Here is a 26,005-nt window from a genome sequence, read left to right as displayed (position 1 = left end):
AATGTTTTTAGAGCGCAGAAGTTGTTCTATAGAAATTGTGTTAGCGCCGTCCGACGGTGATTTAGTATGCCAGAACCTTGTAATGAGCATCTTCTTCCGAGAAAGTGGATTTTTTCTATCTTGATTTTACATCTGCGTAACGGCATTATTCCTCAAGGTATTGTACTGTTAACCATAGTGTGGTTTAGATCTGACCTATAGTGTTTTAAATATTGATTTTCTTTCTCAAACAACCGAGACTATAGAACAGCCTCTATGGGGCACTACGAAGTTTACCAAATGAAGCATTTATAAAGAATCACCTAGCCATATTGTGTGAATGATGCTGTGTTGCTGATTTGTTATACTATTTACTTCAACTATTTAACCTTGCAGTTGTTAATAGATTAACCTATACCTGAATAATGAATATTCCCACTTAGCCATATCTATACTTAAGTGTTCCTATTATTGTTGCAATTTTGTTGATGCATTTCTTTCAGTTATTTAACATTGTGCATGATATTTGATTCGGTTCCAGTTCCTCTTTCGTTTTAAGAAACAGAGCAGCATATGAGTATAAAGAAAGCCCAATCATGCACCGAACAATAGGTGTCTTAACTTAGGTGACTTTAATGAGCCCAATTTTCGCCCATTGCATCGCAGGTCGTTGCACATCAGTATGAAATTGATACAATATCAAACTTTATAAAAATAAGCCTTCTTTGATAATGTGACAAAACTCTGTACAAAAAATCTAGGACAATCAAATTTATACTTAAGATACATAGTAATCTTACCAGGTCATAGGCATTATTGAGCAGCTATAATTCTGGAGCGATTACGTGACGCACAGAGGCAAATACTATAGCAGTCACTCGTTGCCAAAAATTTCAATAGAAGGGCTATCCTTAATCATTCATGATATTTTGGCAGCATTTGTAAATACAAAACCTAAGAAACAAATATATACACAAATAATTATTCGCATTTCCAATATACCCAGCTTTGCGAAGATCCCTCGCTCACCTTTTTATTTCCCGCTTCCATTCTTACCTAGAAAGGAAGCTTCACAGTTGAATATTTGTCCGTGCCGTGGTAGTGAACACGAGGCGAACGCCTTGTGCAGGTGGTCGCTCTATTATATGAGCTAATCGGGAGGCTAAGTGATTCTAGCGCGAATTTCAACTAATTGGCAACATTACGTACTGCAGCAAAGGACGCTCATAGACAGCAGATGTGTATATAAATAAGAACAAAAAATCTATGATAGGAATATAAATCGAAGAATTAGCATATATTACGATTTCCTTCAAGTGCCTTACGACGCTGAATTCAGCCAATACCCGTTGTTTCGTAGCGACCGCACGTGTGCAGAGCGACTGATAAAAAAGGCAGACACACAGAAGCTGTCAGAAAAGCAGCCTAACTTCCTCTTCTACCACGATTTCCGCGCGATAACTTCTGGAAAGTTGTCAGGTGGCACGAAGCGATTCTGTTTCGAAAGCCAAAATGCAGAGCGTGCCTCCCTTCGATGAGGGAATTCGAGCGAGCCCAGCCAATAGCAGACTCTGCTGCTGTGCGCTAAAAGAAAAAAAAAGTTTCCAAGAGGGCCAGTGGCGCGGAATATATCTATCTATAAGTAGAATTCGAATCGCTGGTCACGAAGTATAAACAAAAAAAAGAAGACAGAAAAGAAAGAAAGAAAGAAAGAAAGAAAGAAAGACATAGAAAGAGAATAGCTTGGTAGCTGTTCTCACTACAGGAATGCTCTTTCATTGTACTGATATTCTTGTGTCAGGCTTTATAGCTGTATTCCGGAAAAGATGAGATTGTTCAGTCTATTGAACTCGCCATTTAATTTTAGTGCGTTGCAGCCATGAAGAGTTGCAACAATCGCACGTTCATTCAAGTGTAGAACGCTTGCTGGTGAAAGGGCGCTATGACGTAAAGCTATTCCAAACGTTTCTTTTCCATATCTGCAATGAGCCCTGCAACATTGGACAAAATGTTTTCGGGACACTCCCACATTGCCCGTCCGCAGCGCGATGTCAGGAAAACCGCGGTAGCTCCTCATCTGATATGGCGTGTACACACTGATTGTCATTGTGAAACATAGTTCCAGCGCACAATTCAACAAGGACGAGGAGAGAAAGACAACACGAACGCCACCAACACCAACACGAACACTGATTATGCATGATGAGACCAAACAAAAGAAAAATAATTATTTCCGATTTTACGCGCTTTTCACCATCAGCCCTCCGCAATTGGCCAAAATATTTTGGGCTTCGCCTACTTCGCCAGCCCTTCGCGCGACGTCACAAAACCGTAAAAACTAACTGCGCTAGTATAACGCGTACCCAATGAAGAAGCATTAATATGGCGAACGAAACTGAGTGTTTTTCAATGTAGCCGGAGACTGATCCAGTTTCAAAATGAATAGGCGATGGCTGCCCACTGATTGCGCGTGCACTGGTTACACAGAGCTGCCGGGAAGAACAGATTTTTTTTTTGCGTGTAATAAAAAAAAAAACTTTGCGTGGTATAGCATAACGTTTTCGAGCCCTTTTCCGCACGTACACGACATCGATCGGATATATATACATATATATATATATTCTTTTTTTTACGGGCATCCGTTATAGCTGAATTTTGCTGTTGAACTGCACGCCGCCGCGACTTTCGACCAGACACCGAAAGCCAAGCAAGAAGTGGGCCAAATGGGGACATTGGCTCCGCCCTCCTCGTCAGGTCACCCACTTTCACTGCGCTATCTCGGCCCCACCGAACTCCTCTCCACTCCTGCATGTCCCTCACCTCAAGTCAGCGAATTAGATAAGAAAAATCTTTCAAATAAAGCCATCATTATTTTTGTGTGTTTGTTTGAAAGCAATCCCGAGCTATTTCCTATAAGTGAGGAGCGCGTTTCATTGGCCGGTTCATACGCTCGTAGTCACCGCCCGATGCTTGCGTCGGCGCTTACGGAAATTTGACATCTGCAGATTAGAATAGATTTAGGTTTTACGGCCCCAGTATTATAATCAAGGAACGATACACACACCGACGTAGTATTCTAGAGCTTACGCTGAGCGCAGGCTGAAGAATTAGAAAAAAAGGCAGAGTACGAACACTTCGTGCATACATGGATCTGCACATTGCATTTACATACGGTTCAGTAAGACCTGGTGAAGCGACGCCTTCAAACAATGATAGTACTGCTTTCTACGCCAGTGAGACACCGAGTGGCCACAAAGCAATGGTGCAACCTTCTTAAAACAACCATACCAATACAGCAGCGTTATTTCCCCATTCGGATATTTGCACACGACTACTCAACATATCATGAAATCAACAATCCCAGTCGTCAAGCATCCCTTGGACAAACACAGGATGCGAAGGGGAAAATAAAAATAAACCGAGTTGCGCCAGTCATCCTGAGAGTTACAAACATAGTAGAGGATATTTTCGACTGTGATTACGAGATTAATTAGGCATTTGCAACTTCCGTTGGGAAAAGACTTTCTACGGCTGCGGAAAAAGAAATGACGTGGTTTCTTTAACACAAAGTAAATCTAGTATCTCAACTTGTTACGCTACACGAGTACTTAACTTACGTTAGAAAAGTGCTAGAATTTGCAGATATTATATGAGCTTCGTTCAAGGCCTCCTTAAATAACCAAAAGAAAACCATACTATTGTGCACGGTATTATCACGCTGACTCCGTTTTTGAAATTATTCATTTACCTAATTGGCCTATTATATATGAAAACCAAAAACTAAATGGACGTAAATGTGTGTTTATAAGTAAAGCATATTCGAGAACATGGTTACTTCAAGCAATATATTTATCTGGCTTGGTCCAGCGCCGTCATAAGGAGGACATGCACAAGTGAAAGTTTAAGGTGCGTCATTAGTTTTTCTGAAGCTTCAAAAGCAAGTTGTCTTCCCTACATGGCATCATGTTCTTATTCCATTGAACAGAGAAGATGAAAGGCGCTTTCGGAAAACAAAGTCTTGTTAGTGTTCACTGCCGTGCGTTAAAGCTTTTTCATCATATATGACCTTAAAAACTTTTATGGCATCTCATAAGCCATACAAAGGTTGCAACGACATTAGCGCTTAAAATAACTTTGGGTCAAAGAGGACCGCTTTAAAAGAAGCTTGCCTTTCTGCGCGTTCACTAACGCAGCAATTACCGGCGGCCCTGGGTTGACATACGCATGCATTCTTGTCAAGCACATGCATGGCGCTACAAGTAAGGAAAGTCGTTAACTGGGCCATTGCACAAAGGAGCTTGCGGCATGAAGGAAAACTAATTGTGAAGAGTTTCCGTGCGCATGTAATAACACGCGTGCCACCAAATACAACAGCCGTTGTTTGCTAATTTTCTTTAGGTGTGTCTTGGTGGTGATTACGGGCCTCAATTCGGCATCCACTTTCTCGCGTACGGCATAAACTACGGCTCCCTTTGTCTTTGTAAAGCTGCGTTTGCATGGTAAAGATAGTAAACAGCTTAGATATACAGAAGCACTAATCCTAGTGCTCTCCAGTTTTCGTATTAGGTGAACCATAGAGAGAACGCTGACCAAAGCAGTGCGGACAAACGTGTTAGGAGCATAGAAGCCTGTTCACTCCTTAAGCGAGAAAGAGGAATAAAGAGAGAGAGAGAGAAAATAATGTAGAGAAAGGCAGGGAGGTTAACCAGAGGTAGTTCCGGTTGGCTACCCTGCGCAGGGGGAAGGGTTAAGAGGGATAAAAAGAGAAACAGCGTAGAAGGGGGAGATAGAAAGAAAGGGAGACCAGCACGAACAAAGCGCGTACACTACAGAGCGGTAGGGGGCGGCATTCTTAGAGTCTGTCGTGAAGCCCCGTGGACCGCAAGAACCTTACTAGCGCGAGTAGGGCCTTCAACGCGGATGTTCTTTCGGAGCATTGGCCTAAAGCTTTTAGTTCTGAAATTGGACGATTGTCCAACTGGTCCAGCACTCTGCACATCACTTGTCTCTCAGCACTGTATCGCGGGCAGACACAGATAATGTGTGCGAGCGTCTCGTCGATGTTACATGTGTCGCACGTGGGGCTGTTGGCCATTCCTATGAGGAAAGCATAGGCGTTTGTAAAGGCAACGCCTAGCCACAGACGGTAGAGCATAGTCTGGTCACGTCGGGGTAATCCAGGCGGGAGGTGCATCCGTATGTCCGGAGACAACGAACGCAACCGACACATTGTGAAAACATTCGAGTCCCACAGGGGCAAAGTACACTCACGGGTCATCAATCGCAGCTGAGCCGCAGCGTCTGTTCGCGAAAGCGGAGTGAAGACTCGTTGACTACTTTCATGTGCAGAACGGGCGGCTTCGTCGGCGTGGTCATTCCCGCTGATGTTACAATGTCCTGGAAGCCACTGAAAGATTATGTTGTGTCCCTTGTCATAGCTTTGGTGATATATGTGCCGAATTTCTGAGGCCAGTTGTTCATTGGGTCCGTGGCGCATTGGGCTTCGTATGCACTGAAGGGCTGCCTTGGAGTCACTAAAGACTGTCCATTGTTGTGGTGGCTTCTGCTTAATGAAATCAAGTGCAGCACGGAGCGCCGCGAGTTCTGCACCCGTCGATGTGGTCACACATGAAGTTCTTAATTTGATTTCCTCAGATTGTGCTGGGAATATGACTGCAGCAGCAGAGCTGTTGAGTTTTACTGAACCGTCCGTGTATACATGTTGGCGGAATCTGTGCACGTTGTGAATGTGCTCCAAAGTTGCTTGTTTCAAAGCTTGCAATGGCGCTCCAGCTTTCTTTCTGATTCCTGGAATTGTCAGTTCAACTTGCGGCCGGTGCAGACACCACAATGGATCTGACAATCGTGCAGCGGGCGTAAATGCTGATGGCAAGTACGATTGATGTCTTTGAATAGTTTTAGCAAAGGTTGAAAGTGGCCTCTTTGCTGGCAAGCAAGCAAGATGGTGTGAGGGAATCCGAGTCAGGTGTCGGATGTGCGCTCTCAGGACATCTGTATCAATGTATACTGTCAAAGGAGCGTCTCTGGCTATGGCCACTGTCGCAATCGATGACGTAGTTTTGGGAAGACCGAGACAAGTCCTGAGTGCTTGGGCTTGCACGCTCTGTAGTTTGCGAATATTCGTGGTGCAAGTATTTCCTATTACAGGTAAGCTGTACCGCAGGAAGCCCAAAAACAGTGCTTTATATAGTTGCAACATTGATGGTACTGTTGCGCCCCAGGACTTGCCGCCGAGAAACGCAAGAAGGTCCACAATGGCGGCCAAACGCTTTGCCATGTACGAGATGTGAGGGCTCCAAGACAAGTCTCTATCAATGATGACGCCAAGAAAGCGGTGCCTTCGTCTATATTGTATAATTTGGTCATTAATCCGCAAAGCATACGGGGCCATCGATTTGCGAGTAAAAGCAACCAGTGCACATTTCTCAGCGGAAAGCTCCAGGCCTTGTCTTCTTAGGTATCTTGACACAACTGTTGAGGCTTTCTGAAGTCGTGCGCGAACTTGTACACGTGTCACGCCTGAAGCCCATATGCAAATGTCGTCTGCATATACGGAGAGTTGTACGGTTCGCGGTAACGAATCAGCGAGACCAACGAGCACCAGGTTGAAAAGGGTAGGGCTAAGTACTCCGCCTTGCGGTACACCACGACTGGTATAGCTAGATGGCGTTGGTCCATCTTCAGTCAAAATAAAGAAAGATCTTCCATTCAAATAGTTGCATATCCAGCAAAAGGTGCGTCCACCAATCCCTACAGCTTCTAAGGCGTCCAGAATTGCATGATGATCTACATTGTCGTACGCACCTTTAACATCAAGGAATAAGGCCGCAGTGATGCGTTTCAGGTGTTTCTGGTGTTGTACGTATGTTACCAGGTCGATAACGCTATATATTGACGAGCGGCCACGTCGAAAACCAGCCATTACCTCTGGATAGACGTTGTAAAATTCCAGGTACCATTCTAACCGTGTAAGGATCATTCTCTCCATTACCTTGCCGACACAGCTGGCCAGTGCTATTGGACGGTAAGATGACAATTCCAACGGGGATTTGCCAGCCTTGAGGAGAGGAACAAGCCGACTGGATTTCCACGTTGTAGGGACCAGGCCGTCACGCCATGATGAGTTGTATAGGCCAAGAAGGGCATCTCTGGCCTCCTGACCAAGGTTTGCAAGTGCAGAGTATGTGATGCCGTCGTGTCCTGGTGACGAAGATCGCCGGCACCCAGCAAGTGCGGCCTCCAGTTCTTCGATGGAGAAAGCAGCGTCCATACGAGGATCTCGGGAGCAAGGGGGCACTATGGGAATAGGTGCGCAAGGTGAGTGCGTGAGCGCCGGACCCGCGATCCTTGCGCAGTAATCTTCGGCTACCTCGACTTCTCGGCGTCCTTGATGTAGGGCTAAAGACTTAAATGGACGACGCTGTTGAGGAGCACTGCGAAGTCCACGGATTGTTCTCCAGACAACCGACAGAGGTTTACGCGGGTCGAGAGACTCACAACACGATTTCCAGCGTTGATTTTGCAGTGCAGCAAGGCGACGCCGAATTTTCTTTTGAATGCGTCTGGCCTCTCTAAGGTCGTATAATGATTTAGTCCGCCTGTACCGTCGCTCCGCTCGCCGGCGGATTGCACGGAGGCTCTGTATTTCCGAATCAAAATCTGTGTATTTCTCTAATGGCCGATATGAGCGCATGGCATCCTGCATAGCCTTGGCGATCTCAAATTCTAGTGTGGATGAAATGCCTTCGTGGCATGCGTCTTCCATAAGTGATTTAAACACGGGCCAATCTATTGTTCGTATAAAATTTGATGGAACGGATTTGGTGAGGCCTTTTATCTTCAGGTAGGTAGGAATGTGGTCGCTGCCGTGCGTTTCTATATCTGCGAACCAATGGACGCAGCGAGTGAGGCACCGCGAAACAAACGCTAAGTCTAAACAACTACTGTATGTCTGTCCGCGCAGAAACGTGGGACTGCCATCATTTAGACAACAAAGTTCATGGTCGCAAGCAAAGGACACGAGGTTTCTTCCTTTGGAATTGATCTTGTTGCTTCCCCAAAGTGAATGATGCGCGTTGAAGTCCCCAACAACAATCCATGGACCAGGTGTCGTATCTATAATGTCACTCAGTCTCTGCCTATCGAAACGACTTGATGGAGAAAGGTAAGCGCCCACTAAAGTAAACGCAAGTTTTTGTTTTTTCACGGTCAAACACAAATACTGATTAGTGTCATGTGGCCGCACTGGATGAACAACATAAGTCAGGTCACACCGTATGTAGATGGTCACTTTGCTAATGTCAGTACAAGTCGATGACACATGAGGTTCGTAGCCTGAGATCCGGACGGGTTTCTGTAGCTTCGGTTCACAGATGACAACGATGGGGAATCGATTGGTGAAAACGTAATGGCGAAAATCACTCCGAGATTTCAGGCCGCGGGCATTCCATTGCATAATAGATGCTTCCTTGACTTGTCTGAAGAACGGCTGACGCGGTAGAGCCATTGTGCTTGCTACTCGAGGCTCGCAAGAACCGGATCCAGGCCGTCCAGCACTTGTAGTGCACCTCGAGCAGATGGCGTCTGCATGTCGTTTATCAACACGCGAATGACTTTCATTAGAGATTTTATTAAGGCGATAACTTGTTTGTCTTGACTGCGCACGTGATCGGAGCCCTCATTGGTTCGTCGGTAGTCCACCGTCGACCTTTGCTGGGCTGGAGGACTTAATGTCGGAAGTGCAGGCCAGTCGTTTGCAGTAGAGGTATTCACTGCGTCATCAGACACCGTGTTGGTAGTGTGGGTGAGCGCCTTGGGAGCACCAGCCTCAGGAAGTATCGTCTGTCTTGCGACGGTATCAGTATTTCTAGACGAAGATCGTCTACGGCGACGGTGGACACTACGCCGTCGTACTTTGGCGGCGGCCTCTCTGTGAGTTGAGTTGTCTCTCACCATTTGTTTTAGGACTTTCCGCTCTGTCTTGTGTCTCGGGCAGTCTTTCGACGACGCTTCATGGGGACCAGAGCAATTGGCACATTTGAAGTGAGTCGCACGGCAAGCATCTGCGCTGTGCTGCTCAGAGCATCTTGCGCACACGGTCGCATTTTTGCATATGCCGCTGACATGCCCGATCTTCAAACAATTGCGACATTGAAGTGGTCTTGGAACGAACGGTCGCACTTGATGACGAAAAAATCCAACTTTCACGTGGGACGGCAAGCTACCTCCCTTGAAAGTTATCCTCACACAGCGTGAATCTCCTAGGCGACGGATTTCAATAATAGGCACATCTGCTGTGGCGGGCTTGACCAAAATAGGCAGATCGTTGTCGTCGATTGACTCGTCGACATCATAAATCACACCTGATATAGTATTGCTGTCCTGTGGTATTATGGTGCGAACATTTATCTTGCCCAGCATTTTCACTGTATTCAAGATATCCAATGCTGCTCTGTTCTTTACGTCAACCGCGAGAATGTTCTTACGGGTGTAAATTCTCATATCCGTGATCTCATTTGGAACAAGAGCCTCTAGTGTTACAGATACGGCTTGCCTGTTTAGCCGATTCAGGTTGTCGGTCGGCGTCTCGGGTAAGAAGAGGATGGTATGAGCCGCGTCATGGGCCTTTGCTGCCGCCGTCGTCCTTGCTGAAGACGAGGAGGCAGTGACGATTCTCCTCTTTCCTTTTTTCCTCACAACGGTCAAGTAGTCGCCGTCATCCGACAGATCTTCTTCTGAAGCAGAGTAGTACAGCAAGGTGTCCTCGCTGCCCGTGTCGCTCATCAGGTGATTGCGCTTCCTCGGAGCGCTCGACGCTGTGCCGTCGGTCTCCTCCGGACGACTAGCTGACTCCGCTTCCATCGCCGAAGGTCTCGGAAGCGGCGCCTCCCGAAAATACGCAAAAATACTCGCAAAATGAGAGCAGTAGAAAACGGGGTTCCACACAAGAGCCACTTCTTCGTCTTCTCCAAGAGGAATAAACGAGATGCGAAAGGCATGGATGTTAACCGGAAGAAAGGTACCCACTTTGCTACCTTGCACTGGGGAAGGGGTAAAGGGAGAGAGAAAGAAAAAGAAGAAATTCAAACACATAGAAAAAGAGGAGGATGAAAAATTTGAATAAACATCCCAAGCAGACGACGGGTCGTGTAATTGCTCCAGTCCTTGTGTTAGTGTAGGTATGCCTTTGCAAGCTGAAGATTGTGCTTATAAGCAAACAGACAAAAGAAAAGGCGAGCAAACCTTCTCGACGCAGTGGCGTAGGTGTGGCGTCCGCTTCGGTCACTAAAACTGAGCTCGAATGTTTTTTTTTTCAGTTTTGCTGTTTGTGCATGCAGCTCTCCTCCTCGTGCATTGTGCGTGCCTGTCATTAGATTTAAGAACAAAGGCTACGGCACTAACTTGCACCTGTTTATTTAACGTAACACACGCAAATAAATACAAGAAACCAAAGTGAAAAGTAATCGCAGCAGAGATAGCAAGGGGTTATAGGAATTACCACTGCTCTTAGGCGCGTCATCTGTACTGAATTATGATGGCAATTGCATATGAGCATGCGTGTATTAATAATGCGAGCACGCGTCATAAGAGTTTGATTTGGCCCATGAACTTCATCACTCTGACTGATTGGTGGGTTAATGCAGCCGCTGACGGCAGTAACAAAGCCAGTAAAGACAATTTGTGATGCTTTGCTCAGCAATAGTGCGTTCGAAAAATTCTGCTCCTTAGGCTCTCTGGTCGATGGGAAATCATGAAAAGATTGGACCTTAGGTATTAGCCGCTACCAACACACAGAATTTAGCACTTAAGCTGAATATGGTGAACACAGTGTTACGTTTGGGTGCTCTGTGGTTGAACTCAGCATATCACAAAATGCGCTACCAGTGTTGCTGGTGGGGTACACATTTTTATGAAGCCCGTATTACGAAAACGGCAACATGTTAACAGATTAGCTAAAGCTCTCTATTATATGCAGAACCTCACATTTTAGTGGATTTAGGTAGGATGCGACAGTAAGGGAATAAAATAAACACGCTTTTATCTCACTAAAGCGCTCTCTTGTGATGCGCGCAGCTATAAAGTGAATGGCCTAACCATCTCGTCGTCCCGATGGAACAATTGCCTGTGAGAAGCAATCTAACTCGCAGAAGTGCTGATGGTGATTGCCGATTTACTGTGCCATCAATACTCTTGCCGCAATGTTGCCTGTTCTGCTTCGGCAATGTTGCGTGTGCTCGTTCCAGCAATGCTGCGTATCTGTCTGTATGCCACCAGATACAACCACCGCCCGGGGACCACTTCTCGGGGCTCGAAGCAGCTACTACATCCCCACAAGAGGCAGGAGCTTGCATCTCTACACTAAACATAGAGCAAACAACACGGACGAATGAGAAGACTTCGAAGTAGTTATCAGACAAACCCATATCTATCAAGCAATGGTGTAGGTCACGCCCTTACCAGAGTCACATTCAGTTTCCTTAGCATTCTTTTTCATGCAAAGTGTCACTGTTGCTACAAAAATGCAATGTTAAAAAAGCAACCATAATAGTAATCAGTGAGTAAGATGTAAATTCAAAATCAATCATGCAGCACACTTCATTAGGGCGAATAAATGCAAGTTTTTTGACAATGAAGGGCTGTAACCTAAGACTTATTACTGCTTACTGTGCGTGTTTCTGCCTGGGCGTTTGCCTTGGCGTACGTTAGTACTCGTGGTTAAGGGTGAAGCTTGCTTCTAGTATTTTCTAGTGTTCTACATAGTGTGGCCCACAGGCAACGAACATAATGCTGACAAAGTGTCAGCGGAATTCTTTACAGCGAAGCGGTATATAGCTAGGCTTCCGTGGATATTTGTTCTCCGCTTACGAAAACTATCATCATCAATGGCTCCCACCTGCGTAAGTACTGATACCCCCGTCATCATCATCATCAGCCTGGTTACGCTCACTGCAGGGCAAAGGCCTCTCCCATACTTCTCCAACAACCCCGGTCATGTACTAATTGTGGCCATGTCGTCCCTGCAAACTTCTGAATCTCAACCGCCCACCTAACTTTCTGCCGCCCCCTGCTACGCTTCCCTTCCCTTGGAATCCAGTCCGTAACCCTTAATGTCCATCGGTTATCTTCCCTCCTCATTACATGTCCCGCCCATGCCCATTTCTTTTTCTTGATTTCAACCAAGATGTCATTAACTCGCGTTTGTTCCCACACCCAATCCGCTCTTTTCTTATCCTTTAACGTTACGCCCATCATTATTTTCATAGCTCGTTGCGTCATCCTCAATTTAAATAGAACCCTTTTCGTAAGCCTCCCGGTTTCTGCCCCGTAGGTGAGTACTGGTAAGATACAGCTATTATAATCTTTTCTCTTTAGGGATAATGCCGTCGTCCAAATTATCCACGCTGAGGACGTTGATGAAGGGAGGGAATGCTTGTCATCGAGAACGAGGAATATGGGTTTCTTTACAGTATTTACATGCAGTTCGTCAGTCTGGCATGACTGCGAGAGAAAGTACGCATGACTGCGAGAGAAAGTACGTCAGTCTAACACGAATGCTTGAGAGAGTGTCTCAGTGCAACATGAGTGCTTAAGAAAGTGTGTCGAGCATCCACACAACAGCAGTTTTTAAACACTCGGTCCTCCCGCGATCATTCGTTTAGTCGTCGTAAACTAGCCGCCTCTCCGCGGGACGGTTTGTTTGTTTGTTTATTTATACTGTCAGTCCAAGGATGGACCATTACAGGAGTGGATAGAAATACAACACATATACAAAATATCGGTACATGTTGAACAAAGAACAATACAATAGCAGTATCTGTAAAAAGTGACATGCAGTGATCAAAGACAAAAAAAACTCGTAATATGCGCATCAGAAACAAATGCTATGAGGCAGTCATATCCGGAAAAATAAGATTCTCTAAACCAGCAGTAAAAGCACTGACAGAGGAACATGTGACAAGTGGATTGGGTAATTCGTTCCATTCCTTGATTGCCCTAGGAAAGAAACTATACTTGAATATATCATTCCGTGTAACTGGCGGGTGTATGTATAAACTGTGCTTGTGTCTGGAGCGTTGATCTGGTGAAATTATACAGAAATCAGTGAAATTAAGTTTAACCTGGTTATGAACAATTAGGTAGAAAAATTTCAGCCGGTCAAACTTAGTCCTTAGTTCTAAAGCGGAGAGGTTTGCACGTCTGCATAGTTCTGTAGGAGAGTGCACGCGCCGATACTTATTAAATATGAATCTGGAGGCGAGTCGTTGAACTCTGTCCAATTTATGACGGTTGGTTACAGTGTGTGGGTCCCATACAATGTTGGCGTATTCAATAATTGGCCTTACTAATACTTTATATGCCAAGCTTTTCACTTCAGGAGTTGCGCTATACAGTCTTCGCCTGAGACCCCATAAGACTTTATTTGCTCTGCTACATACCTGATTGATATGCGCATTCCATCTCAAATCTTGAGTAAATATTAGTCCTAGATATTTATATTCTGTTACTCTTTTTAGTTCCAGTGGACCTATGCTGTATTTGTACCACAAAGGCACCTTCTTTCTTGTTATGGTCATACAAACTGATTTTACTGGGTTCAGTGACATTTGCCATTCATTACACCATTTTAATATTCTTTGTAAATTGTTATTAAGTTCTAACTGGTCACTTAAAGATCCGATCCTATTGTATATGACGCAGTCGTCTGCAAACAACCTTAGTGGAACAGTTATATCGGAAGGCAAATCATTAATAAATATAAGAAATAAAAGGGGACCCAGGACACTGCCTTGGGGTACTCCAGACAAAACTGGTTTGGGCATGGATTTAATTTTGTTTATTTCAACATACTGCTCACGAGACTGAAGGTAGGATTTAAGCCACTTAGTAATATTTGGATTTCTAAATATTTCATTTGTTTTTAAGAGGAGTTTAGGATGTGATACTTTGTCGAACGCTTTGGCGAAGTCTAAAAAAATTAGGTCGACCTGTCCTCGGCAATTTAAAGTTTGTGAAAGATCGTGAACGGTTTGAACAAGCTGCGTTATTGTAGACAACCTCTTGCGAAAACCATGTTGTGCTGGTGATAATAACTCGTAAGCTTCCAGGTAATTTGACAGATGTTTACAAACTATATGCTCAAGTAGCTTGGAGCAGGTACTCGTAAGAGAAATAGGCCTGTAGTTTCCTACCTCAGATGTGCTCCCACTTTTGTGAACTGGAATTATTTTAGCTTGCTTCCAGGCTGTAGGAAATGTTCCCTGGGTGAGTGAAGATTGAAAGACTATGGTAAGATATTTAGCAACCCATGGAGCATACCTATATAGGAACTCATTCGGGATGCCATCGGGGCCGGGGGATTTCTTAATGTTAATGCGCAGAAGAAGGTTCAGGACTCCTGCCTCGTTGATGAGAAGGTCAGATGCTGAAGGGCGGTCAGAGGTGTCACGAAAGTACGGAAGTGTGCCATCATCATTGGTGAACACGGAGGAAAAAAAGGAATTGAAATTTTCTGTACGTTCTTGGTTAATCCTTTCATCCTCGTCTTTGTGTTGTTTTTTAGAAGGGTTCACATATCTCCAAAATTTAGTAGGTGCGTTATGAAGGAAATTTTTCAGTGTTACATTAAAGAATCTCTCCTTGGATTCCTTAATCAGACGGTTTAAGTCGAGCTTCATGTTATGAAGCAAAGTCTTGTTTTGGGTGCTAGGATCTCGACAACAAGCTTTTCGTTTCCTTTTTATCCTCCGATTGACATGTATTATTTCCCTTGTAATCCATGGGTTATTTCGTTTACATTTTTTGACGCCTATAGGGATAAATCGCGTAATGCAATGCATCGTAACCTTGAAAAAAAAAGTCCCAGAGATCGTCAGTGCCACCATTGGATTCATAAACAGACACAAAGTTATCAAACGACCTTTCAAGGTAATCCAAGACACTAACATCATCAGCTGCTTGAAAGTTTAGATATTGGATGCTTGAATCCTGGTGCAAAGGGTACGATGACATGTTCATGGACAGAATAACCATTTTGTGGTCAGATAGCCCTTCATCAACAAGACAGTCAATCACATGCGGTGTCAAAGCATTTGAAATTAGTATAAGATCAAGTACAGATGACCTTGTTGCACACTCCCTAGTATATTGGTTAACAAGCTGGGTTAAATTGTATGAATATATTAAATCCAAGAACAACTCAGAAGATGTAACATCTGTGTCACCGACTACATATGAATCCCAATCAATAGCAGGGAGATTAAAATCACCTAGTAACAGTATGCTATCTTGCTCTTTCACGTGCGTTTCCATGAATTCTCTTAGCAGCATAATCTGTTCTACTGGGGAGTTCGGAGGCCTGTATACCGATCCGATGAATGCAGTGCGATTATTCAATTTTGTAGTAATCCATACAGCCTCAATATTTCCTGGTACTTCTAAAGTGGAAAATATGATATTTTGTTTCACCAAAATGGCCACGCCTCCGCCTCTTCCATCTCGATCCCTCCTAACCAGCGAATATCCGGGTGGCGCGATTTCGCTATCGATTATATTTTTATGCAACCAGGTTTCAGTGATTACAGCAATGTCAGGAGCGTGATCAATAACTAGAGCTTCAAGCGCATGCGCTTTGTTTATCAGGCTTCTTGCATTTACGTTGATAATTTTGAAACCAGCATGTTGGCCCTGCACGCGTCAATTATCACTTGCTCCTGCATCAGTTCGCAGTTTGCACCTTTCCTCACGTTCTTCATTCCAGCTGTACAGCGTATTGTTTACTTTTAATTTATCAAAAAGCAGCTTTACCTTCTTTCCTGCCTTCTCCTCACTCGCCGAGGCCCATAGCTTTTTTCTTATTCCCTGTACTCTTTTAGAGAAATCTTCGCTTACGCTGTAATCTGTGTCTCTCAGTTTTGTGCAGTTCTGCAAAACTGTCATTTTATCCCTATAGTCTGCCACCCTCAGGATAACTGGTCGAGTTCTACCAGAAATCCTCCTGCCTAACCTATGAATTCGTTCAATAGAAGATACATTCACTTTCAGAGTAGCGCTGAAGATTTCGTCCTTTACTTTGCTTAGTAGGGTCTCTTCATTTTCGTGGTCATCTTCTTTAATTCCTCTAATGATAAGATTATTTCGTCGTGAACGATTATCCAGATCATCCAGATGTTTTACCAGAGTAGATGTTTCAACGCTGTGGTTAGCTACAATTCCCTCAAGAGTTGCGAGCCTGTTCTGAGTCTCGTCTAAGCTTTGTACCTTACTCTCGATAAGAAGAATCCGGTTCTGCATGTCTAAAATTCTTGTTTCAAACGAGTCTTGCTTGTCTTGAACCGCAGTGAGTTTAGACAAAATGTCTTTCTGGTTTTGGAGCATTTCCCTGCACATTACTTCTGTTATTGGACCTGGATTTTCCTCCACGTCCCCAGAGAGACTCAACAACAGGGCCGCAATAGAAAAACAGTCGCATATAGAGTCAACGACAGCCTGCGGACACGGCAGCACTATAAGACCAAGAACATCACTACGGAAGCCATTTTTTCGGTCACCAACCTGCATGAACAGCGGCACGTCAGGCGACATCGTCACGGCGGTGCTGCCGTGTCCACTGAAGCTGGTAGGCGAAGGGGATGCTTTTATAGCATACAGCTGATCCCTTCTGGGCATGCGTCCTGACGTCATCGTGCCCCCAGGTGGTGAGTCGAAAAGACCATCCACGTGTCGATGCGCCTGGATACTGGTGAGGTCAGCAGACTGGCCGAAGTATCCGCCCCCGCAGAAGTGTCGCGGCAGGCCAGCATCGTAGCGAAGCATGATGTTTCCAGCGTCGAAGGGTTTCGCAGCGCCTCCAGCGATGAGACTAAGGCATGCGCAGAGAACCTGCATGAACAGCGGCACGTCAGGCGACATCGTCACGGCGGTGCTGCCGTGTCCACTGAAGCTGGTAGGCGAAGGGTATGCTTTTATAGCATACAGCTGATCCCTTCTGGGCATGCGTCCTGACGTCATCGTGCCCCCAGGTGGTGAGTCGAAAAGACCATCCACGTGTCGATGCGCCTGGATACTGGTGAGGTCAGCAGACTGGCCGAAGTATCCGCCCCCGCAGAAGTGTCGCGGCAGGCCAGCATCGTAGCGAAGCATGATGTTTCCAGCGTCGAAGGGTTTCGCAGCGCCTCCAGCGATGAGACTAAGGCATGCGCAGAGAACCTGCATGAACAGCGGCACGTCAGGCGACATCGTCACGGCGGTGCTGCCGTGTCCACTCACACACACACATGCACACACACACGTGTGCGCGGTCCGAAACCGACACCACACGAATTTCGTAGAACTCGGAGGGGACCCGGGTAGCACGCCCGGGTAGCCATTGTCCTGCGTCTTGGTCGGCGCGTGGGAAGGAATCCTTCGTCGGCATTACCGCGGCTACTCCCCCACTCATAGCAGAACAGGGAGGCGTTGTCATGTTGCGCACAAAGCCTGCTTCGTCGAACTCCTTCAGTCACAACGGCGACGAGGCTAGAGAGTAACGGTAGCGGTTTCAGCACAAAGCCTGCTTCGTCAAACGCATCCTATAGCTGAAGCGACGAAGAGTGAAGGATGCGCGTATTGTTCCCGACACAAAGTCTACTTAGTCACGCCGTGGGTAGAGGTTGGCGGCGCCATTTCAAGATGAGGTTGCCACCGCTGGCGTAAATGGCTGGCAAACTTGCTCTGCAACTGGCTGTTCTTAACAATGGCTACCCACTTAGCGTGGGTTAGTTCCAATGGAACTATTTCTATGATCGTTGTCAGCAATTTCCATGCTGATGAGTCGGGACAAAGAAGGAAGTGGTGTAGGTGTGTCGTGCTGCAGGCATATCGCTTGCGATACCGCACCGATCCGGCTCAACCAACCGCGCAGCGGCGTACATGCATCGATTTGACATTATCAGAGAATGTGTTTGCAGTTGCGAGTGAAATAATGACCACAGATCAAGGCAATAAATGTGCGTGCGCACCCGTCACTTTGATCACCCATAAAGCAATAAATGAGTTCCTACCTTTCTTCAAAATTATGTGTAACCTCTGTGTCGTGTGCTGCACAGCTTCGCTGGTCATCCACCTTCACAGAGTGTAATGGCTCACCTTCTTTTTATTTCCTTTTTCTTTTCGTTTAATATTATTACTCTATATGTATTTTGTGCATTTATATGAAAAATAAAAACTTTTCCATGAGGTGTTTTATGTCTGGAACTTCAAGAGTAATCATCCGTGTCTCAGTGCTACAAGCAAAGTCGATAAAATTGCTTAATTAGCACCCGTTGCCAATTTTTTCAGCGAGTTACGTGTGCATATTTTTGAAACGCACTGCACACACACATCACATGCAGACAAATGATCCAACATACACAAATGTGGATGCATGCACCATCGCGGTCTTGCTCTTCTTCATTTCCTGTCTGTCAGATGAAGCGCTATCCAGCCGCTGATAGCACACGAGTTGAAGCCAGTGCGCTCAGTGGGGACGTGAGAGGCGCTATGAATCATGCATTCGGCGAAAGACAGCTGCTGTATCTGAGGTTTCCATCGCTGAGCCTTCTAACACCTTCTTTCTGTGTTTTTAGGTGAGTTTACCAATGTCAGAGAAGAATTTTAGGGAATAAAGAAGTCCTGCCGCAAGTAAATGTTTACGTGTTTATGCAAGTGACACACAAGAGACTTCACACAGCAGGCTTCACAAAGAAGCGCGAAATTCAAGCAATACTTCTTATCACAAATGTATCACATTCATATTCTTTTGAACAGCCATAGAAAAGCCTAGCGGTGATTGCCTCCCATATATTTTTATATATTTAGCGATCTTTGGCAAATTGCATTCATGTCTGCACTTCTGCAGCGGTCTGTTTTGTTCCGTGAAATTTCAAATGTAAGTTGACTCTGTCATAAAGATTATTGCATGCAAAACGTGACCAAGTGACATAAGTGGGATACATAAAAAAACATTAAGAACATTTATAAGTTTAATCTCTGCAAGTTAAAACTTCTTCGCTTCACAATCTAGCAGTAGCTGTACGGCGACTTTCTAAGCGACGAAGTGCGTCCATGATGAAATGAAAAAATTCTCTTGAAATCGCAATGTGCATTAAGTTATGAGCCTGGAAATTGCTGTATGCATAGCCAACGACGTCCGCATTCAAGGGACAAAGTTTTAAAACAGAAATGATTAATTACCATTTGAAGACGATGAAAAGGTTTCCTTGTGGATCATTGTCATGGAGCACTGTCCTGCAGCATTGTCATGGAGCACTGAGTGACAAAACATTGGCGCCAAACACTGAGAAACTCATCCGGCTTTTGTGCTTAGCGTTATCTTTCCGTCTAAATGCTCTTGCCTTTTCTCACAAACTCGCCCCGCAGAACACAAAGTAAAGCATAAATTCTTGCATGGGATATAAGATCACTTTTTTGAGGCAGGTCTCTGAAAACTGCGCATGTATTCTTAATTATTCCCCATTTTCTGCAATCCGTATTTCGCTATATTTTCCTGTCGAGAAAAGCTAGAGACTTCATCTAACATATTAAACCGAATTATATTAACCATCTTTTCCAGTGGCCTCCGACGAGTACTTGCTTGTCGGAGCGACCAGAGTAAAAAAATGTTTCATGCAATGCTATTATTACTTACAATCTCCGAAAGCACACTGTACTGATTGAGTTTAATTTATTTTAAAGCGGAGATGTAGTTACGAGAACACTAAGTATTTCTCGGCGAATAATGGCTAATAACATGGCGGTATCATAAAAATAAAATGCCAGTAATAGCACAGATGCCGATCAAGAAGTGTCAGGATTTCGGCACAGTGATTGCAACGGTGTCCAAGACTCGAAGCAAGATACAAAATGCTACGAAGTGGATAATTTTCTTTGCCTAGGTCAGAAAGGCAGTTTTTCTTGCTTCCTGTAGAACACCTTAAAAGCTGCCCTTCAAGGCAGCAGTGATTGCGAGCATCTCCAGAAGCTCAGGTAGGACAGCAAAGGTCACAACCTTGGAGCAACCATTAGTGGCGCTGCAGCCCAGGTATCTTGATAATTTTGGTTTGTGCGAATTTCTCGCGCATTTATTTGTTATCGCTCCTGTACGCTGACATTTGGCTTTGAAATAGTTTTTACCTACTTCTTTCTTCGTATCGCACACCGAAAAAGAAGCTGCCGTGGCTATTGACGCTTGCTAAAGTTACGGGATGGAGTAAGCTGTCGCTGATTCATCTGCGACGTTGAGTACTATGGCTTACTTTCAGAGGTGCAGACAGGGCGTCGTCTCCCTTCAGCAGTAGGGGCTAACAGTAGCTAACAGTAGCGGAAGATGCTTTGTTATATGAGTCAGCCCTCGGCCGTGTCGTTCGATAATTAACACAGCCACGTACATGGCGGTCGAAGGTGATTCCGCTTCGCATAACATGCTACTCGCGAGCGTACACAATTAACCGATAATTGTGTGCACGTGCTTGAAGGTCGATGGCAATCAGCGGCACACTGTCGGACCCTCTCCATGAATTCGGCTTCGCTGAGTCTTTGGCATCGGTGTTCGATGCGACTTGCCGATCAATATATTTAGCTCGTGCTGGCTCTCTCTTCTGCTGTCGTCGGTGCGCGAACATGAAAAACGGCGTCAGTGTGCTATGTTGAGGACATTCTAGCGCAGCAGGGCTGCGCCATGTAGAAGCTTATGTAATGCCGTATGGGCTTCGGAAGACAATTTATGTGGTCTTAAGAATGGCACTTAAATATCCGTGAGCGCTCTTTCCTATGATATCTTGAATACAGACTTAACGCCTTATTTAACATATCACATATGCTGACCCATATCCGCGTGTAAGTTGTACGGTATATAAAGCTCGTAATAAACAAGGAAGCTTGCATTCTACAGACTGTAAATTTTATGAACACGTGCATTTTAATTGAATGCTTTATCGGGCACTCTATACCGCAAATAACGGAAATGGCCGCGAGAGCCCCAATCTTAAGGTTTCCTTGCCATTGAGTCACAAGGCAGCATCCATGTTACTATAACTTGCCGTGGCAAAAGTTGCGTAACATCACCGCCAGGAGTCACGTTAAACACACTTTAACACGACATTTGTTCACATAGTTTCATCTTGGTCATCCGTGGGGGTAGAAATGGATGCTCAGAGTGGCCCGGCTAGGCATGAAGAGCGCATGCTGCAGTTGCTCCTCTTGGGAATTACTGTTGTGGCCGTAGACGCAAAATCAGCCGAATGGAAGTTAGAGAACACAAATTTCGAAAACAGTTACGAAACGCATCACCATAAGAGTTGCGGAGGATCCTTGGTGGAATACCAATGTATCTTTAGAGGTTTTATAGACAAATTTCTCTGAACTTCAGCTATTGTATAATTTACGCTGACTAATAGCAGTGCGTAAAACGAGGGACGATCCAAAGAAATCATGAGCCATTCCACTCTGTGAATATGGATGACCAGCGAAGCTGTTTAGCACACGACACAGAGGTGACAGAATTTTGGACAAAGGTACGAATTGTTTTATTGTCTTGATGTTTTGTGATCGAGACGGAAGGTACGCGCGCACATTTATTGTCTTGATCCGTGGTCATTATTTGACTCGCAACTGCAAACACATTCTTTGATAGTGCCAAATCAATGCACGTACGCCACTGGATGATTGGTTGGGCCGAATCGGTGCGGCATCGCAAGCAATATGTCTGCAACATGAAACACGTAAACCGCTCCATTTTCGGTCCCGACTCATCCACGTTGAAATTACCGACAATGATCACAGGGGTAGCGTCACAGCAACTAACCTACGCAAAGTGAGTAGCATGCATGAACCCTACGGGGCTATGAGCCATTGCATTTTTTGCTTGCTTAGGAGGGTATGATCCATTGCTTACGGGGGTAGCAGCCATTGATCATGAAAGTTTTTGACATGCTGTTATGTATGTTGTATGCGTGATTAGGACGAATGTAAGCACTGTTCGCTTCACCTGGCTGAGTGCTTGTAGCTTCTGCCGTAGGGGGCTATCAGCCATTGCATTTTTTGCTTGTTTACGGGGGTTTGAGTGCTTACGGGGGTATGTGCCATTGCTGATGATAGTTTTTGTTCATGGAGAACAAAAATGAACGGAACCCTAACCAGATACAACATCGCTGTAAGAGGGACATACACGGCGCTTTAGTTATTTCCGGTAACCGCCGTGCTGGCTTACTGGTGGTAGCGCTGCGCTGTTAAGCGTGAAGTCGCGGGTTGGATTACCGGCTGGAGTGGCCTCATATCGATGTGGGCGAAAGGGGAAAATTTTGCTGTGATTTAATGCAGTTGAACGAAGTTCGTCGAGCGATAGTACGTTTTTGCTTGCTTTGGGAAAAGACACAGACGCTGCTAAGCGCCATCAGCCACTAACGCATCGCAATTGCACCACAAGACAACACCCAGACGCTTGTCGGCGCGGCAGCAGCAGCGAGTGAATTTAATTGACTTTCAGGCTGCGTCTCGCTTCAACCTGAACTTTGCTCCGTTTCATACACCAGGTGCAAAGCTGCGGAAGCTACGCAAGAAGTTCGGTCACCAAAATGTATCACTCCGCTCGTTTCCATCTCTGCTTCGCTGCGCACCAGCGGCATTTGCCCGCGCGTTTGCTCTCTTCTTATCCTCCCTTAAAGGGAAGCTGAAGAGTCTGTCGAATTCAATAAGACGCTCATATACGGATGCGGGAACCTTATAAACCATGTCGGTAAAATTTGGGTTTTTTTTTTCAATTAGGAGCGACGTAATCGTCAGTTGAAATTGCGCTGTAGCTCCGCCCCCCTTTGAGTGAGCGAGCGGAGCGGAGACCGGAAACCGCGGTGTTGTGACGTCAACTCTGCTTCGTTCCTTCGCAGCGTCCGCGACCGTGCCTGACCGCGCTTGTTTCTGCGTGCGTGCCATCGTGTATCTGCTTCGATCGACCCTGCATTCCTTTGTTGGTGCGTCTGCGTGTATGTAGAGTGGTAGTCAACGTGCGTGGTAGTCAACGTGAGTGGTAATCAACGTGAGTGTTAGTCAACGTGAGTGGTAGTCAACAGATGAAGGTCGCTACACGTACCGCATGAACCGGGAAGCTTTTCGCGCGTTTAAACCGTCTTTGTAGATTGCCGACAGCTTTGGACAGCGCACAAATGCCGACGATCGCATCCCCGCTTACGTTCCACGAGGAGGCATGCAGGAACACAACACTACAGTTGTTTGACCGGAAACTAGCTCACTAGATCACCGAAAGATCGCCGAGATCACTAGATCGCTTTGGAAAAAACACACTCACTAAAGAGCATTTCCAACACGAGGAGATCACAAGGCTTTGCTTTCGTTCGCGTCTAAAGCACTGCTCGCACCAGCATCGTTTGCTTCTTCGAGAGGCCGGCTCTTCGCAATCGGCTCGTACATGTAGGGAGTAACGCCGAACTCCTCAGAAAGACGCAGTCTCTCTAAATTTTCCATTACCGTCTCAGAAAACAGCACCAAACTACCTGGCACCGCGCTTCATGTGTAGCGGCAGCGGTCGGCAGCGGCAGAGTTGACGTCACGACGCAGAGTTGACGTCACAGGCGGAAACGAGACGCACGAGCTGGGCGTGTCCGCTGCTGCACTTTTCGTCAAAATAAAATATATTTGCGCTTTCTTTCGCTCAATTTGGATACGATATTCGAATTCGGAGGGTTGAAAACCATTATGTACAGATGTTCACTCATTTTTTCTGGAAAACCTTTCAGCTTCCCTTTAACGTTACACCCATAATTCTTCTTTCCACAGCTCGTTGCGTCGTCCTCAAGTTAAATAGAACACTTTTCATAAGCCTCCAGGTTAGTGCCCTGCAGGTGAGTGCTGGTAAGACACAGCTGTTACACATTTCTCTCGAGAGAGATAATTTCAACCTGGTGCTCATGATCTGAGAATCCCTGCCAAACGCACCCTAGCCCATCTTTATTCTTGTGATTATTTCAGTCTCATGATCCGGATCCGCGGCCACTACTTTTCCTAAGTAAATGTATTCCCTTACCACTTCCAGTGCCTCGCCACCTATCGCAAATTGCTGTTCTGAGACTCTTAAACATTCATTTTCGTTTTCTGCAGATCAATTTTTAGACCCACCCTTATGCTTTGCCTGTCCTGGTCAGTGAGCATGCATTGCAATTGGTCCCCTAAGTTACGAAGCAATGCAACATCATCAGCGAATCGCAAATTACTAAGGTATTCTCCACTAACTCTTATCCCCAATTCTTCCCAATCAAGGTCTCTGACGCTGCCGCGACGGGCTGCAAGTAAAAAATAACGAAAAGCAAATTGATTTAAAATAACGTGTAAGCAGCCGCATCAGTACATAGACTGTTGCTAAGGGTAAATCCATTTTCATTTTCTCAGAACTGAGCTTACAAAAAGAAATTTTTTTCAAATATCGGGTCTGGAAACATCGAACTATTTCTAAGTGCCAGCGCAGCAACTGAAAAAAAAATATCTGTAGCCTTGACGGCGTTGCACCTGATGTATGAAACGGAGTACAAGCGTCGAAAGCACAGCGCACACAAAGCTACCAGCACTCGCGGCACGTTGCACACATCGCAGAACGCTTTCAAGATGAGGACGGCGCGACAGCGCATTTTGTGCATATCGCAGACCGCTTTCAAGATATAGGCGCCCACGTGGCGGACGCAGCAGCCGCCGGTGGTGGCCGGTTAAGTCCCAGTTTGACCTTGGCTTGTACCAGAAGTAGTAGAGCTATTGCTCTAGATACACTCGTGCTCTGATAATTAGGTGAACGTGGCACAAGTGATGGTCTTAGGGGGTCAAAATTATTACGGAGTCCACCCAGTACGGCGTGCCTCATAACAAAAGGATTGTGGCCCGCAGAACTGCTCAATTTTTTTTTAACTTCTGCTACGCGGAAGCGACGCCTGTTCCAGGCTTTAGTTTCTGAATGGCAACATGCAGTCTAAAGCTAGCAATTAGGCAAAACAATTTCGAGATTTGGAGAGTGTGTGTTGTCATATGAGAAATACCCGTCTCTTCAGGTAAACCACATTAACATAACAAATCGGGCCAAATGCTTCACGCATTGGTTTTAAAAGCAACTCTGAAGTATTCAATGACAAAAAAATGAATATAAACTCACCCGTTATGCAGTTACAAGCCAGCACAGTCGCCATACTACGGGGATGCACCTTTCTAAGTGGAGTGAGTTAAATGAGCTGAACAGCGAAACTATAGCAAGGAATTGGTAGTGTTGCACAGTGAAAACCCGCTGTATGAATAACGGTGACCTTTCTATAAACTACATGGATTTATAATATTTAGCATCGCTGCTGCTGGCTAAAACTTGCCAAAGCAAGGCCGTCCTAAGTCATTTCCCCCGGAATAAATATGACGAAAAAGAAAAAAAAGAAAAGAAAAACCCGCCATTCTCAAATACTCTGGCTTTGTTGCTTATATACTTCTAAAGTGCCATAAACCTTCTGACACACTTATATTATACAATACGTGAACTCAAAATTATTGGTCTACTGGATTCAAACAGCCTGCTGGGTATAGCAAGGTAGAAAATTGTAACGTAATCTGATGGGTCCCAGATTCGGTTGATGATGGGTCCCAATTTCGGTTGTTGACTAATGAATAAGTATAAAACATCTACATCGTCACAGCAAATAAGCTTAGATGACCATGTCTTCATATTGATCTCATTATGCTACTCTGAATAATTCTTACTAAATACTGATTGATAGTTGTTTTTTTGTTTTTTTAACTCACCATTGATGCCGCATGCTCGCAAACCACCAAAAAATTGCAGTCATAAAGACGTCAACATACCAAAATGAGTTAGCTGTTTCTTAACGCTTGGGCGTCATCAAGGTGGACGCGTGAACGCTATCACATCGCGGCTTTGCCGCCATCGAGGTGTCATTCGCGCAGTGTTACTTCGACGCCGGCTTTTAGGACAGCAGAACACTTCCGGCCGAATGAT

General features: G+C 45.3%; 2 protein-coding genes across 13 annotated transcripts in view; both read right to left on the bottom strand.

Annotated features, from left to right (window-relative positions):
- Nucleotides 1–26,005, bottom strand: part of LOC135903595 (uncharacterized) — a 1,541,440-nt gene that overhangs the window by 1,110,300 nt on the left and 405,135 nt on the right. For 4 of the 12 annotated variants that reach the window (XM_070532122.1, XM_070532125.1, XM_070532124.1 and 1 more), the window contains exon 2: nt 19,210–19,284. The exons of the other annotated variants lie outside the window; for them this stretch is intronic. The gene's annotated coding sequence lies outside the window, so the exon portion shown is untranslated. The remainder of the gene's footprint in view (nt 1–19,209; nt 19,285–26,005) is intronic. 12 annotated transcript variants of the gene reach the window in all.
- LOC135903572 (uncharacterized) lies at nt 15,694–17,248 on the bottom strand. The gene has a single exon (XM_065433895.2). It carries the CDS (start codon nt 17,233–17,235, stop codon nt 15,694–15,696), a length of 1,542 nt encoding a protein of 513 aa, XP_065289967.1. The 5' UTR covers nt 17,236–17,248.

Source organism: Dermacentor albipictus, chromosome 1 (genome assembly GCF_038994185.2).
Source record: "Dermacentor albipictus isolate Rhodes 1998 colony chromosome 1, USDA_Dalb.pri_finalv2, whole genome shotgun sequence".
Classification (NCBI taxonomy): domain Eukaryota; kingdom Metazoa; phylum Arthropoda; class Arachnida; order Ixodida; family Ixodidae; genus Dermacentor; species Dermacentor albipictus.
The sequence above is the reverse complement of the archived record's forward strand: the minus strand, read 5'-3'. Positions and strand labels throughout refer to the sequence as shown.